The 13,490-nt window shown below is 44.7% G+C and overlaps 1 protein-coding gene across 3 annotated transcripts in view; it reads left to right on the top strand.

Moving 5' to 3' along the window:
• CTIF (cap binding complex dependent translation initiation factor) overlaps positions 1-13,490 on the top strand; it is a 168,125-nt gene that overhangs the window by 88,472 nt on the left and 66,163 nt on the right. For all 3 annotated transcript variants that reach the window (XR_014025288.1, XR_014025289.1, XM_081319269.1), the window contains exon 8: positions 12,715-13,153. Coding sequence is in view for 1 of the 3 variants with exons in the window: in XM_081319269.1 (XP_081175395.1) it covers positions 12,715-13,153 (439 nt within the window). In the remaining 2 variants the exon portion in view is untranslated. The remainder of the gene's footprint in view (positions 1-12,714; positions 13,154-13,490) is intronic.

Genomic DNA, 13,490 nt, shown 5'->3' with positions numbered 1-13,490 from the left:
TTTTCACTTTTTAAAACCTTTTTATGGGATTTTTGTACAGCAAATGTTTAAGCCTTCTGTTTCCTTCCTGATGGCTCCAGCCTAAAACCGTTGCCAGATTTAAGTCCTGTTCGCCTTTTGCCTTCCGTTCCTTTCAACCGTAGACCCTGCGGAGGTCAATTATTCTGGGTGTTTTTCTTTTCATGCGCTTTTGTAGCTATGCGGTTTTGTGAGACAACTTTGATTTTGTCACATTCAAAATGGTTTCCTGCAAGACCAGGGGCCTTCAAACGTGGCCACTTTAAGACATGTGGACTTCAAGTCCCAGAATTCCCCAGCCAGGCATGCTGAGGGGACAGGGAGAGGTTTCCATGCTGAGCTGAGGAATTCTGGGAGTTGAAGTCATAAAAGAGGCAAGGCTGCCTACCCCTAGCCTAGACCCTCTACAGCAGGGGTTTTCAAACTTGGCCACTTTAAGACTTATGGACTTCAAGTCCCAGAATTCCTGAGCCAGCATGCCTGGCTGGGGAATTCTGGGACTTGAAGTCTACAAGTCTTAAAGTGGCCAAGTTTGAGAACCTCTGTCCAAGACCCTTATTAGCACTCTCTCTTTGCTTGCCTTCATGTATAGGCAGTCCTCGTTCAGTGACCATTCAGAGCTACACAGCCTTGAAAAAAGCAACTTAGGGCCAGCCCTTGCATTAGGCGGTCACGCAGCCAAAATTCAGGCCCTTGGCAACCAACATGCATGTATGACGGTCCTGGGATCATGGCATCGCCCATTTATCATTTTCCCAGAGGTTTCCGAGAAGCAAGGTGAATAGAGGAAGCTGAATTCACTTAACGACCGTGTGATTCATTTAACAACTACAGTGATTTGCTTAAAAACTGGGGCAAAAAGGCCGTCAAATTGGGCAGAAATGACTTAACGACTCCCTTGCTTAGCAACAAAAAACCTGGTCCCAATTTACATAAAATTTCATTCTCCGTTACTTCACTTGCAACAAACCACAACCGCCATTTTCCCTTGATAGATACAAATGATCTATGTCAATTTTGGGGTATAAATAAGTTTGCGGTCTTAAATTAATCATTAATCCTGCTGTGGGATATTCTAAGCATAGGCCAGATTATTAATGGCTTTGCTTATATGATCGTCATTCAACTTCCTTTTAAAAACTTTTCTAACTTTTGTTACATACTCCATGCTGGTTTTCTTTTTCACCGGTGCATCCAAAATATTGTTTTTCTTTTTTAAAAAATATAATATTTTATTAATTTTCCAATTTTACATTTGGGTTAATCAATAATTCAATAACAGAATCTTTAGTGCAAATCTCAGGTTACAACATCAGATATCTCTTCCCTTTTTCCCTTAACATTTACTGTCTCGTATAGTCAACTATGACAGCTCATTATTTGTGCAAATTATTCAAATTGCTAATAAAGAATTTTGGGAGGCTGAGATGGCCATTTCGAACTCTTTATGTTCTCATCAGTCAGTCATACCCTTTATCTGAGATTGGAACCTGGGCTGATTGTATATTAGGCAGTTGTTTTAACTTGCTGAGCCACAGGTTCTTTCTCTCTTTTTATTAGCTTAGAAGGCAAGGCAAATATATGTTAAGTATTTGTCAAGGCTTTTTGAAAGCACCTTGCTAATTAACTCTTTCATTCCTGCTTTGGCCTGTCTCAAGGCTTATCCACAGGATATAGTCAACTATGACAGCTCATTATTTGTGCAAATTATTCAAATTGCTAATAAAGAATTTTGGGAGGCTGAGATGGCCATTTCGAACTCTTTATGTTCTCATCAGTCAGTCATACCCTTTATCTGAGATTCGACAAGCTCAGCGTCCTAACCCACTGAGCCACCGCGTCCCATATGTTTTCTGAGGTTATATATACGTATATAACTCTGGGTTAGGACGCTGAGCTTGTCGATCAGAAGGTCGGCAGTTTGGCGGGTCGAATCCCGAGTGCCGCGTAGCAGAGTGAGCGCCTGTTACTCGTCCCAGCTTCTGCCAACCTAGCACTTCGAAAGCACGTAAAAATGCAAGTAGAAAAATAGGGACCACTGCGGTGGGAAGGTAACAGCGTTCCATGCGCCTTTGGCGTCTAGTCATGCCGGCCACTTGACCACGGAGACGTCCTCGGACAAGCGCTGGCTCTTCGGCTTTGAAACGGAGATGAGCACCGGCCCTTAGAGTTGGAAACGACTAGCACGCATGTGTGGGGGAACCTTTACCTTTATATATTTATATATTTATATATTTATATATATATGTTTTCTGAGGTTTTCGCGGGTGTTCGTATGTGGATCTTTGGTTATTCGGGTTTTTCCCCGCGTAGAACTAAAGGTGTAGGAGCGACGTTTCGACGGAATCATCAGGAATCCCGCCTGATGATGACGGATGGGATTCCGTCGAAACGTCGCTCCTACACCTTTAGTTCTACGCAGGAAAAAACCCGAATAACCAAAGATCCATATATATATATATACATACACATATACATACATACATACACATACATACATACACACACACACACAGTCATGGCCGAAATTGTTGGCACCCCAGAAATTTTTCCAGAAAATCAAGTATTTCTCACAGAAAAGTATTGCAGGAACACCTGTTTTGCTATACACAGGTTTATTCCCTTTGTGTGTATTGGAACACAACAAAAAAGGGAGGAAAAAAAGCAAATTGGACATAATGTCAAACAAAACTCCAAAAATGGGCTGGACAAAATTATTGGCACCCTTAACTTAATATTTGGTTGCACACCCTTTGGAAAAAATAACTGAAATCAGTTGCTTCCTATAACCATCAATAAGCTTCTTACACCTCTCACCCGGAATTTTGGACCACTCTTCCTTTGCAAACTGCTCCAGGTCTCTCTTATTGGAAGGGCGCCTTTTCCCAACAGCAATTTTAAGATCTCTCCACAGGTGTTCAATGGGATTCAGATCTGGACTCATTGCTGGCCACTTCAGAACTCTCCAGCGCTTTCTTGCCATCCATTTCTGGGTGCTTTTTGACGTATGTTTGGGGTCATTGTCCTGCTGGAAGACCCAAGATCTCGGACGCAAACCCAGCTTTCTGACACTGGGCTCTACAGTGCGACCCAAAATCCTTTGGTAATCCTCAGATTTCATGATGCCTTGCACACATTCAAGGCACCCAGTGCCAGAGGCAGCAAAACAACCCCAAAACATCATTGAACCTCCACCACATTTCACTGTAGGTACTGTGTTCTTTTCTTTGTAGGCCTCATTTCATTTTCAGTAAACAGTAGAATGATGTGCTTTACCAAAAAGCTCTATCTTGGTCTCATCTGTCCACAAGACGTTTTCCCAGAAGGATTTTGGCTTACTCAAGTACATTTTGGCAAACTGTAATCTTGCTTTTTTATGTCTCTGTGTCAGCAGTGGGGTCCTCCTGGGTCTCCTGCCATAGCGTTTCATTTCATTTAAATGTCGACGGATAGTTTGCGCCGACACTGATGCTCCCTGAGCCTGCAGGACAGCTTGCATTCCTTTGGAACTTGTTTGGGGCTGCTTATCCACCATCCGGACTATCCTGCATTGCAACCTTTCATCAATTTTTCTCTTCTGTCCACGACCAGGGAGATTCGCTACAGTGCCATGGGTTGCAAACTTCTTGATAATGTTGCGCACTGTGGACAAAGGCAAATCTAGATCTCTGGAGATGGACTTGTAACCTTGAGATTGTTGATATTTGTCCACAATTTTGGTTCTCAAGTCCTCAAACAGTTCTCTTCTCCTCTTTCTGTTGTCCATGCTTAGCGTGGCACACACAAACACACAATGCAAAGACTAAGTGAACTTCTCTCCTTTTTATCTGCTTTCAGGTGTGATTTTTATATTGCGCACACCTGTTACTTGCCCCAGGTGGGTTTAAAGGAGCATCACATGCTTGAAACAATCTTGTTTATCCACAATTTTGAAAGGGTGCCAATAATTTTGTCCAGCCCATTTTTGGAGTTTTGTTTGACATTATGTCCAATTTGCTTTTTTTCCTCCCTTTTTTTGTTGTGTTCCAATACACACAAAGGGAATAAACCTGTGTATAGCAAAACGTGTTCCTGCAATACTTTTCTGTGAGAAATACTTGATTTTCTGGAAAAATTTCTGGGGTGCCAACAATTTCGGCCATGACTAACTCTCTCTCTCTCTCTCTCTCTCGCTCTCTCTCTCTCTCTCTCTCTCTCTCTCTCTCTCTCTATATATATATATATATATATATATATATATATATATATATATATATATGTAGGTCTAGAGTCTCGGGTTTCTTCCCGCGTTCCTTTCATCTTCAGAAAGTTGTGGCGACGTTTCGACGAAATCTCATCCGTCATCATCAGGCCGGAGTATTCCTCCTGCTGCTTTCAGGAGCAATGCGTGGTCTGTCTGTTCCTTTCCTTCCAACTGCCGGTGGGGCTGTGTTCCGACTGGGTGGAGGCGTGGCTGCTTTCTGATTGGGTGGGGGTGTCCTCCGACTGGGTGGAGGCGTGGTTGTCTTCTGATTGAGTGGAGGCGTGGCTGTCTTCTGATTGGGTGGATGTGTGGTTGTCTTCCGATTGGTTGGAGGTACTACGCAAACATAACATCAAAACCGCATTTAACACTGACAGAAAGATATCAACCATCCTGAGAAATCCCAAAGACAAAATAGAACTGGAAAACCAGGGCATATACCAAATCCCATGCGCCTCCTGTCCAGCAACATACATCTGACAGACTAACAGAAGAATAGAGGTACGTGTAGAAGAACATAAGAACTCAGTACAGAAGAAAGATCACACATCTTCACTAGTACAACACATAAACACTACGGGACACAACATCAATTTTGAAGGTACAAAAACAATCGCCAAAATAGAACATCTCAATAGCAGAATAATCAGAGAAGCCATTGAAATAGAAAAACACCCAGACAGTATGAACAAGCGAGACGACACCCCCCGCCTACATGCCATTTGGAAACCAGCATTGATAGACAAACGAATTTCAGCAAACAAGGATTTAAAAAACCAACAAACAACCCCAAATGCCACCAGCCCCAGCAAGACTCATCCACACCCAGAACAAAAACTCTCCCACACAGAAGACAGAACAAGTCAAGCAAAAGTGCTATCACCCAAGCAGAAGAACGCACACACGAACCTGACTGACCCATACCAGAGATGCATGGCGGGTCCTCGAACTCGGAGCCAAGCCAAAGCTCTGGAGGCCACTACACAGCCCACTCCTCAAGACACCAAATCACAACACTCAGGATATTACGACACAACAAAAAACCCCACCCATTCAGAACACACCCCACCCAATCAGAAGACAGCCACGCCTCCAACCAATCGGAAGACAACCACACATCCACCCAATCAGAAGACAGCCACGCCTCCACTCAATCAGAAGACAACCACGCCTCCACCCAGTCGGAGGACACCCCCACCCAATCAGAAAGCAGCCACGCCTCCACCCAGTCGGAACACAGCCCCACCGGCAGTTGGAAGGAAAGGAACAGACAGACCACGCATTGCTCCTGAAAGCAGCAGGAGGAATACTCCGGCCTGATGATGACGGATGAGATTTCGTCGAAACGTCGCCACAACTTTCTGAAGATGAAAGGAACGCGGGAAGAAACCCGAGACTCTAGACCTACACATACAGACACCCGCGAGAATCTACGAAAACATATATATATATATATATATATATATATATATATATATATATATATATATATATATATATATATATATATATATATATATATATATATATATATATATATATATATATATATATATATATATATATATATATATATATATATATATATATATATATATAGAATAGAATAGAATAGAATAGAATAGAATAGAAGGGACCTTGGAGGTCTTCTAGTCCAACCCCCTCCTCAAGCAGGAGAACCTATACCATTTCAGGCAAATGGTTGTCCAATCTCATTTATAAAACCACCGTGATCGAGCACCCCACAACTTCTGAACTTGTTTGTTCTCACTATCAGGAAGTTTCTCCTTAGTTCCAGGTTGCTTCTCTCCTTGATGAGTTTCCATCCGTTGCTTCTTCTCCTGCCTTCAGGGGCTTTGGAGAGTAGCTTGACTGCCTCTTCTTTAGGGCAGCCCCTGAGATACTGGAAGACTGCCATCTTGTCACCCCTTAGTCCTTCTCTTCATTAGACATCCAGTTTAAATTCCAAAGTCTGTTCATCCCATTTCAGTTGTCCCTCATCTGTTAAGAGATACGCCGCAAAGCAGCTCGCTCTGCCTCTGAAGATGCCCGCCACAATTGCTGGTAAAACGTCACAACAAACGAAAAGTAGACCACAACCATTCAACCCCAAAGCTCATTGCTGCTTTATTGTGTTTTTGTCTTTTGTGATCAGAAATGCCCAGCCTCTAGTGAACCAACCCTCTTTCGACCTTTGTTGCAACACTTTTCAAACGGATTTGTAAAACAGGAATGTCAAATTTGAGCTAAAATCGATGAAGTTTATTTTTCCCAAGGACAGTCAAGTTCTTCACCTTCTGATTTTGTTCTTTTAGCATTTCTGCCTTTTGCTTCTGTGTTTGCTATTTCCTCAGATTTTGTTTGTCTTTCTGTGTTATGTTCACGTGGATATATAATTCTGATTTATTTTTTTTGAGGGATTATCCCACGAGTTATTTTTCAGAATCCCAATATTTCTTCCTTATTTTAGGGACTCCACTTGATTTTATGTTTTCAGTTAAGCTTTGTGGGGAAAAACAGGTGTTCCTTTGTTTGCATGTACCTATTGTTTTTGGAATTGCTTAGCTCTGCTTTCATATGAGTCCATTTTGCTAGAAGTGGCCACTATTCTTTCCTCTAATTCTTCCATGACTTTCTGCAATTATTTTGCTGTCTTGCTTTTTGTCATTTACATTTTTCACATTTGTGTTGGAGCAGTGGGCTAATGCCTCCTTAAGTAACACCAGCTGCCTGCAATTAGTGCAGGTTCGAGTCCCACCAGGCTCAAGGTTGACTCAGCCTTCCATCCTTCCGAGGTAGGTAAAATGAGGACCCAGATTGTTGGGGGCAATTAAGCTGACTTTGTAATAATGCCGCTGTGGTGTGTGTGAAAGCCCTAATAAGCAGGCATATACATAGAATGAAGGCTACTGCTAAGCTTGTAAGCCGCCCTGAGTCTTCGGAGAAGGGCGGGATATAAATGGAATTAAAATAAATAAATAAATAAATAAACTTTGTACGTTGTATTTTTAGAAAAAAAACTGATTTATTTCATTTTCCAATTTCATTTTCTAGGTTGGCTTCTGATTTTTAGCGTGGTAGCTTGCTTTTAATTTATAACCCGGTTCTGCTGCTGTTATTTTTGCAAGGCTGTTCATGAGCTGATTCATCCCTTTGATCATTTGTGTCATAATTGAGTGGACAGCCCTATTTGCACTGTGCAAAGCAATTTTTTAAAAAATGTTTCCCTTGAATAGATATCAAAGAAAGCAATCTTTTTTTCTTACCGTTTCTTTCATGCATTCCAAAACTTTTTTTCCTCTAAGTGGCTTTTAATATTCAGACAGCCGTGGTTCTGTTTTATAATTATGAATTGATGATTCAGAATTTTTGTTGGCTGCTTCCAAATGGATGTTCGCAGTGACACACACACCCCTTTTTTTTGGAAACATTTTTTTCCCCATTTCAAAACTTTTTAAAAAATGCTTTTAATTGATTTTCCAATGTACAGGTAAAAGCCCTAGACCAGACATGTCAAACACAAGGCCCGGGGGCCGGATCCAGCCCGCGAAGTGGTTTCATGCGGCCCGCGAAGCCATCCTGGAAAGAGTGAGGGAACGGCCCCCACTGCCTTGGCCCTGGCCCAGAGACCCTCAGATCTGTCCCACTCCTGCCCAGGCCCCCATAGGCACCCTTGATGCCAACGATGTAGAGCTGGCCACGCCCACCCAGTAGGCCATACGCACTCTAGCCATGCCCACCCAGTAGGCCACGCCCACCCTGGCCATACCCACCCGGCCCCCTGTGGGCAACCGCAATGCTGATGCGGCCCTCCGTGAAATTGAGTTTGACACCCCTGCCCTAGACTTACGACCACAATTTCTGTTGTTATATAAGGCATTTGTTAAGTGAATTTTGCCCCATTTCATGACCTTTCTTGCCACAGTTTTTAACTGAATCACTGCGTTTGATAAGTTAGTAACCCAGTTAAGTGAATTTGGCTTCCCTCATTGACTTTGTTTGTCAGAAGATTGCAGAGGGGGATCCCCTGACTTTAGGACACAACAACGGTCATAAATACGATTATGGGGATGCTGCAAAAGTTGTAACTGTTATTATAAGTCACTTTTTTCAGTGCCGTTGTAAGTTTGAACAGTCGCTAGCAAGCTGTTGTAAGTCACAAGGACTATCTGTATTAACTGTGGTGTCTATATAAAGGCCTTTATCTCTAACCCACCAGCAATTCCGTGATATTTGATTCCAAACAATTTATTTGCTAAAGTTCATACATTTGTTTCCGGAAACCATAAGTTGCTGGATTTGGCTTTTATCATTTCACAATTTCTTGATTTTTTGTGAAGTGGCCAGGTTTGGGGCTGATTTCCTTCCAGTTTTATCTGCAGGTTGCCCAGCAGAGAGAGCCGGACCCCGTAATCCATTCTCCACAATTTCCACCCGTGGGGTACTGGAACACCCAGATCTTTTTGACTAATATTCCTACCAAGCCACCTGAATAATGCGGTGGGAAGAGGTGTCCGATCCACATGGGAACGGAATTTGAGAATGCAGTTTTTTTATTTTATTTATTTTATTTTATTTTATTTTAATTCCATTTATATCCCGCCCTTCTCCGAAGACTCAGGGCGGCTTACAAGCTTAGCAGTAAGCTAAGCTTACAAGCTTAGCCACTAATCTCCTAGTTAAGCTCCCGCAAAGTGATTATAACTCTACAGCCAGCATAATGTGCAGAAATACATTTGGATTTATACCTGGACCTCGTTCTGTACAAGTTCTCTTCCCAGGAATTGGCCCAGGGGCTGGTGTGTCATGGAACAGTCATAAACAGTATACCTTCTGACAAGGTTCAGTGACAACATGTTGTGAATCGTTCATTCAGCAGCCGTAAGGGAAGGGCGAAGTCAGTTTTTCTGTTTTGTTTTTTTATATATATATAAAAAAATAATAATACTGAAACTCAGAGCGTGGCTACAGAGACGAGAGGCAGCTTTCACCGTGATTCAGAATGACCGGCCCCATCCTTGGCTGCACCTCTCCGGCCACGGATACACATGGGAGAACTAATTGCACCGAGTTCGTTGGCAGCCCTTGGGGCGTGCTCCCAAGCGCGGCCTGCCTTTTGCAAAAACCACGGATCGGAAGTCCCCGTGCGCCATGGAAAATGGGGGTTGGTTTATCCCTCCTGAGAGTCCCGGGTGGGGAGGGGGGGCCCGAAGAATGTCTCTCTGTCCGATGCTTGAAGAAGCCTAGTTTGTTGACTCAAAGGCCAGGCTGGGAGGTGTTTGGGGGAAATAGAATAAAAGCTAGAGAGAGGTGACTCATTGCCCCTCAGTCAAAGATTCATGGAGATATCAATAAAAATAGGAGGGAAGGAGGGAGGAAGGAAAGAAAGACAAGATAGGAAGGAAGGAAGAGGGAGGGAGGATAGCTAAGAAGGAAGGAGGGAGGAAGGAGAGGGAGGAGGGAAGGAAGGAAGGAAGGAAGGAAGGAAGGAAGGAAGGAAGGAAGGAAGGAAGGAAGGAAGGAAGGAAGGAAGGAAGGAAGACAAGGTAGGAAGGAAGGAGAGGGAGGAAGGAAGGAAGGAAGGAAAGAAAGACAAGATAGGAAGGAAGGAAGAGGGAGGGAGGATAGCTAAGAAGGAAGGAGGGAGGAAGGAGAGGGAGGGAGGAAGGAAGGAAGGAAGGAAGACAAGATAGGAAGGAAGGAGAGGAAGGAAGGAAGGAAGGAAGACAAGATAGGAAGGAAGGAGAGGGAGGAAGGAAGGAAGGAAGGAAGACAAGATAGGAAGGAAGGAAAGCTGGAAGGAAGGAAGGAAGAGGGAGGGAGGATAGCAAGGAAGGAGGGAGGAAGGGAAGGATGGAAGGAAGGAAGGAAGACAAGATAGGAAGGAAGTAGAGGGAGTAACAGAGTGAGCGCCTGTTACTCGTCCCAGCTTCTGCCAACCTAGCAGTTCAAAAGCACATAAAAATGCAAGTAGAAAAATAGGGACCACTACGGTGGGAAGGTAACAGCGTTCCGTGTGCCTTTGGCTTCTAGTCATGCCAGCCACATGACCACGGAGACGTCCTCGGACAAGCGCTGGCTCTTCGGCTTTGAAATGGAGATGAGCACCGGCCCCTAGAGTCGGAAACGACTAGCACGCGTGTGCGGGGGAACCTTTACCTTTACCTTTTTAGAGGGAGGAAGGAAGGAAGGAAGGGGACTGGTGGAGTAATTCAAATTCATGGACTCTTAATGCTCCCATTGTGATTGTGTGCTGAGTTATCTGATCTTGCGGGAGTTGAGGGACCTGTTTATAAACCTCCCACTGAATATCCCGAGAGAGCCAGTCAGGGACCAAGAAAAGGGGCCAGGAAGCTATTTTATACGCGTATATTTTCATAAAAGGGATTCCGACAAACAATTCTGTGTATATCTGGTTGTGGTTTCGTCCTTTGAATTTGCTGCTCCCAAGATTTCGCCGAGATCTCCTTTTTCCTAATCTTTTAAAGTTTGGACTGTCAGTTGCGTAGAAAACCAGCGGTCGGAGTTTACAGTATTTCAAAAGTTTTCGTTTGCTTGCCTCTTTGCTTTGTGTTATATTTCGCTACGCAATCTTACTCATTTCTGCTGGGGAAGCCAGTCAAATAGGGCTTCATTCCAGATAAAGCAATACAGTGGCCAAAATCCCTATCCAGCACGACCAGCGAGAGAGTTATGGACTCTGTAGTCCAACACATTTGTAATATGCCCATTTAACTGCTCTTTAAAAGCAAAGTTGACCCCCTGGTATTGGTGGCGCCACATTTAAAGGGTGAGAAGAGCTGGGTGGAAGCGGGTGCAGACATGCATATTTTAAAGCTTTTTCTTCACTCAGACATTGGGGTCCAAAAAACACCTAGTGAATTCTTGGCAAAGCACACTTGAAAGCTTCCAAATGGAAGAAATCGGACAAAGCAATAAACAAAGGCTGGATCAGCTGGACCTATAAAGCCTGATCTGGATTTTAGGTCTACTCTTATCCAGTACGGTAGTCCTTGACTTACGACCACAATTGAATCCAAAATTTCTCTCGCTAAGCGAGACGTGTGTTGAGTTTTGCCCTGTTTTACGATCTTTCTCGCCACAGTTGTTAAGGGAATCACTGCCACAGTTGTTGTGAATCACTGCAGTTGTTAAGTTAGCGCCATGGTGGCGCAGAGGTTAGAACGCGGCATTGCAGGCTGACTCTGCCCACTGCCAGGAGTTCAATCCTGACAGGCTCGAGGTTTCCGAGGTCGGGAAAATGAGGACCCGGATTGTTGAAGGGAAGGGGCCAAATATGCTGACCGTGTAAACCGCTTAGAGAAGGCTGCAAGAGCACTATGAAGTGGTATATAAGTCTAAGCACTATTGCTATTGCTAGTAACAGAGTTGTTAAGTGGCTTTCCCGCTGACGTTGCTTGTCAGAAGGTCGCCAAAGGGGATCACATACGATCCCGGGACACTGCGACTGTCATAAATGTGAACCAGTGGTCAAGCGTCTGAATTTTGATCACGTGACCACGGGGATACTGCAATGGTCATAAGTGTAAAAAATGGTCATAAGTCATTTTTTCCAGTGCCGCTGTAACCTTGAACGGTCACTAAGTGAATTGATGTAAGTCAGGAACTACCTGTATTTCTAGAAATAGTCCTTGACTTAACCATCATTCATTTAGCAACAATTCGAGGTTACAGTGGCGCTGAAACGAGTTAAAACTGGAATTTACTACTATCACAGCATCCCAACGGTCACTAAGCAAACGGTTGTAAGTCAAGGACTCCCTGTGTTGTTTCTCAGATGGATTCACACTGATATTGTGTGACGCAGGCTGTGCTGTGGGCGGGGTGTCTAGGAGGCCCGTTTCATGGCCACGCGCAGAGAGACGTCCCAAAAGTGCTTTTTTTCAAGAGGCAACTGGACTTCCTTTCTTTTTCTTTGAAGACGTTTCGCTTCCCCTTTAAGAGGCTTCTTCAGCTCTGACGGGAAGGTGGGGAGTGGGAGGATTTATACTCCTTGCAGAGAGCTGGTCGTTAGTACTCTTCCTGAGAATCGTGGAGACCGTTTGGAGGCTTACCTGTGCCCTCAGGGTCACCTGAGTGGGTGCAAATGGGGGTGGAGCCTTCTTGGGACTGCTGAAAGGACGGAGAAAGCCCCGCCCCCAGTTGCACTATTCAGGTGACCGAGACAACACAGATAAGCCTCCAAGTGGCCTCAACAACTCTCTAAAAAGGATGCAAATGACTGGCTGTCTACAAGGAGTATAAATCCTTCCGTTCCCTACCGTTCCAGTCCACGCCAAAGAAGCTTTTTGGGCGAGAAGCGAAACGTCTTCAAAGGAAAACAAAGGAAGTCCAGCTGCCTCTGCAAAAAGCACCTTTGGGACAAAGACCGAGAATCCCCAGAGACCCCCCAGCAGAGACCCCCGCTGACCCTCCCTGCTTTGGCTTTGCAGGAAGCAAAGGGCTCCTGGGGGGAACAAGCCGCAGCAGCACCCAGAACATCAGCCAGGCACCACCAAGCACAACAAAGAGCACCAGAAACCCTCGCAAGGCGGCCCAGCGCCACACTCCTCGGGGCGATGTGGCCACCACGGCTACAGCCAGAACCGGCGGTGGCACCACAACCAGAAACACTCTCCCAACGACAAAGAGGCGCACCGGAATGCCAAAGAGACCGAGAATCTGAAAATAGACGATACCTCGGTCTGCACGGTGCACATCCCTCTGGAGCCGCATCGCAACCACGACGCCACCGAGAGGCCCTCAGCGCCGTATCTCCCGGACCCCGAAAGCAAACGGAAGGACGGCATCCATGAGCGGAAAAACGAGAGACCCAAAGTGAACTTGCTGCAGTCTTCCAAGGACAGACTACGCAGGAGGCTAAAAGAGAAGGTAGATGCTTTTTTTCCCCTCAGGTCGCTTCTTCTTTTTTTAATACCACTTTATTAAATTTCAGAAAGAATTAAAATGCACGCTGACTGCCCAAAACAGGGGAGGGAGAACATTCAAAAGGAGACAGAGTGAAAGAGTGGTAGAAAAAGGAGAGAAGCAGGGAAAGGCGTTCAGCTTTTCTCAGTGCAAATATAATGTTGTGGTTGTTAGTTGCGAAGTCGTGTCCGACCCCTCGCGACCCCACAGACAACCTTCCTCCAGGCCTTCCTGTCCTCTACCATCTTCTGGAGTCCATTTAGGCTCACGCCTCCTGCTTCAGTGACTCCATCCAGCCAGG

The sequence above is a fragment of the Vipera berus genome (assembly GCF_964194415.1).
Source record: "Vipera berus genome assembly, chromosome: 2".
Classification (NCBI taxonomy): Eukaryota; Metazoa; Chordata; class Lepidosauria; order Squamata; family Viperidae; genus Vipera; species Vipera berus.
The sequence above is the reverse complement of the archived record's forward strand: the minus strand, read 5'-3'. Positions and strand labels throughout refer to the sequence as shown.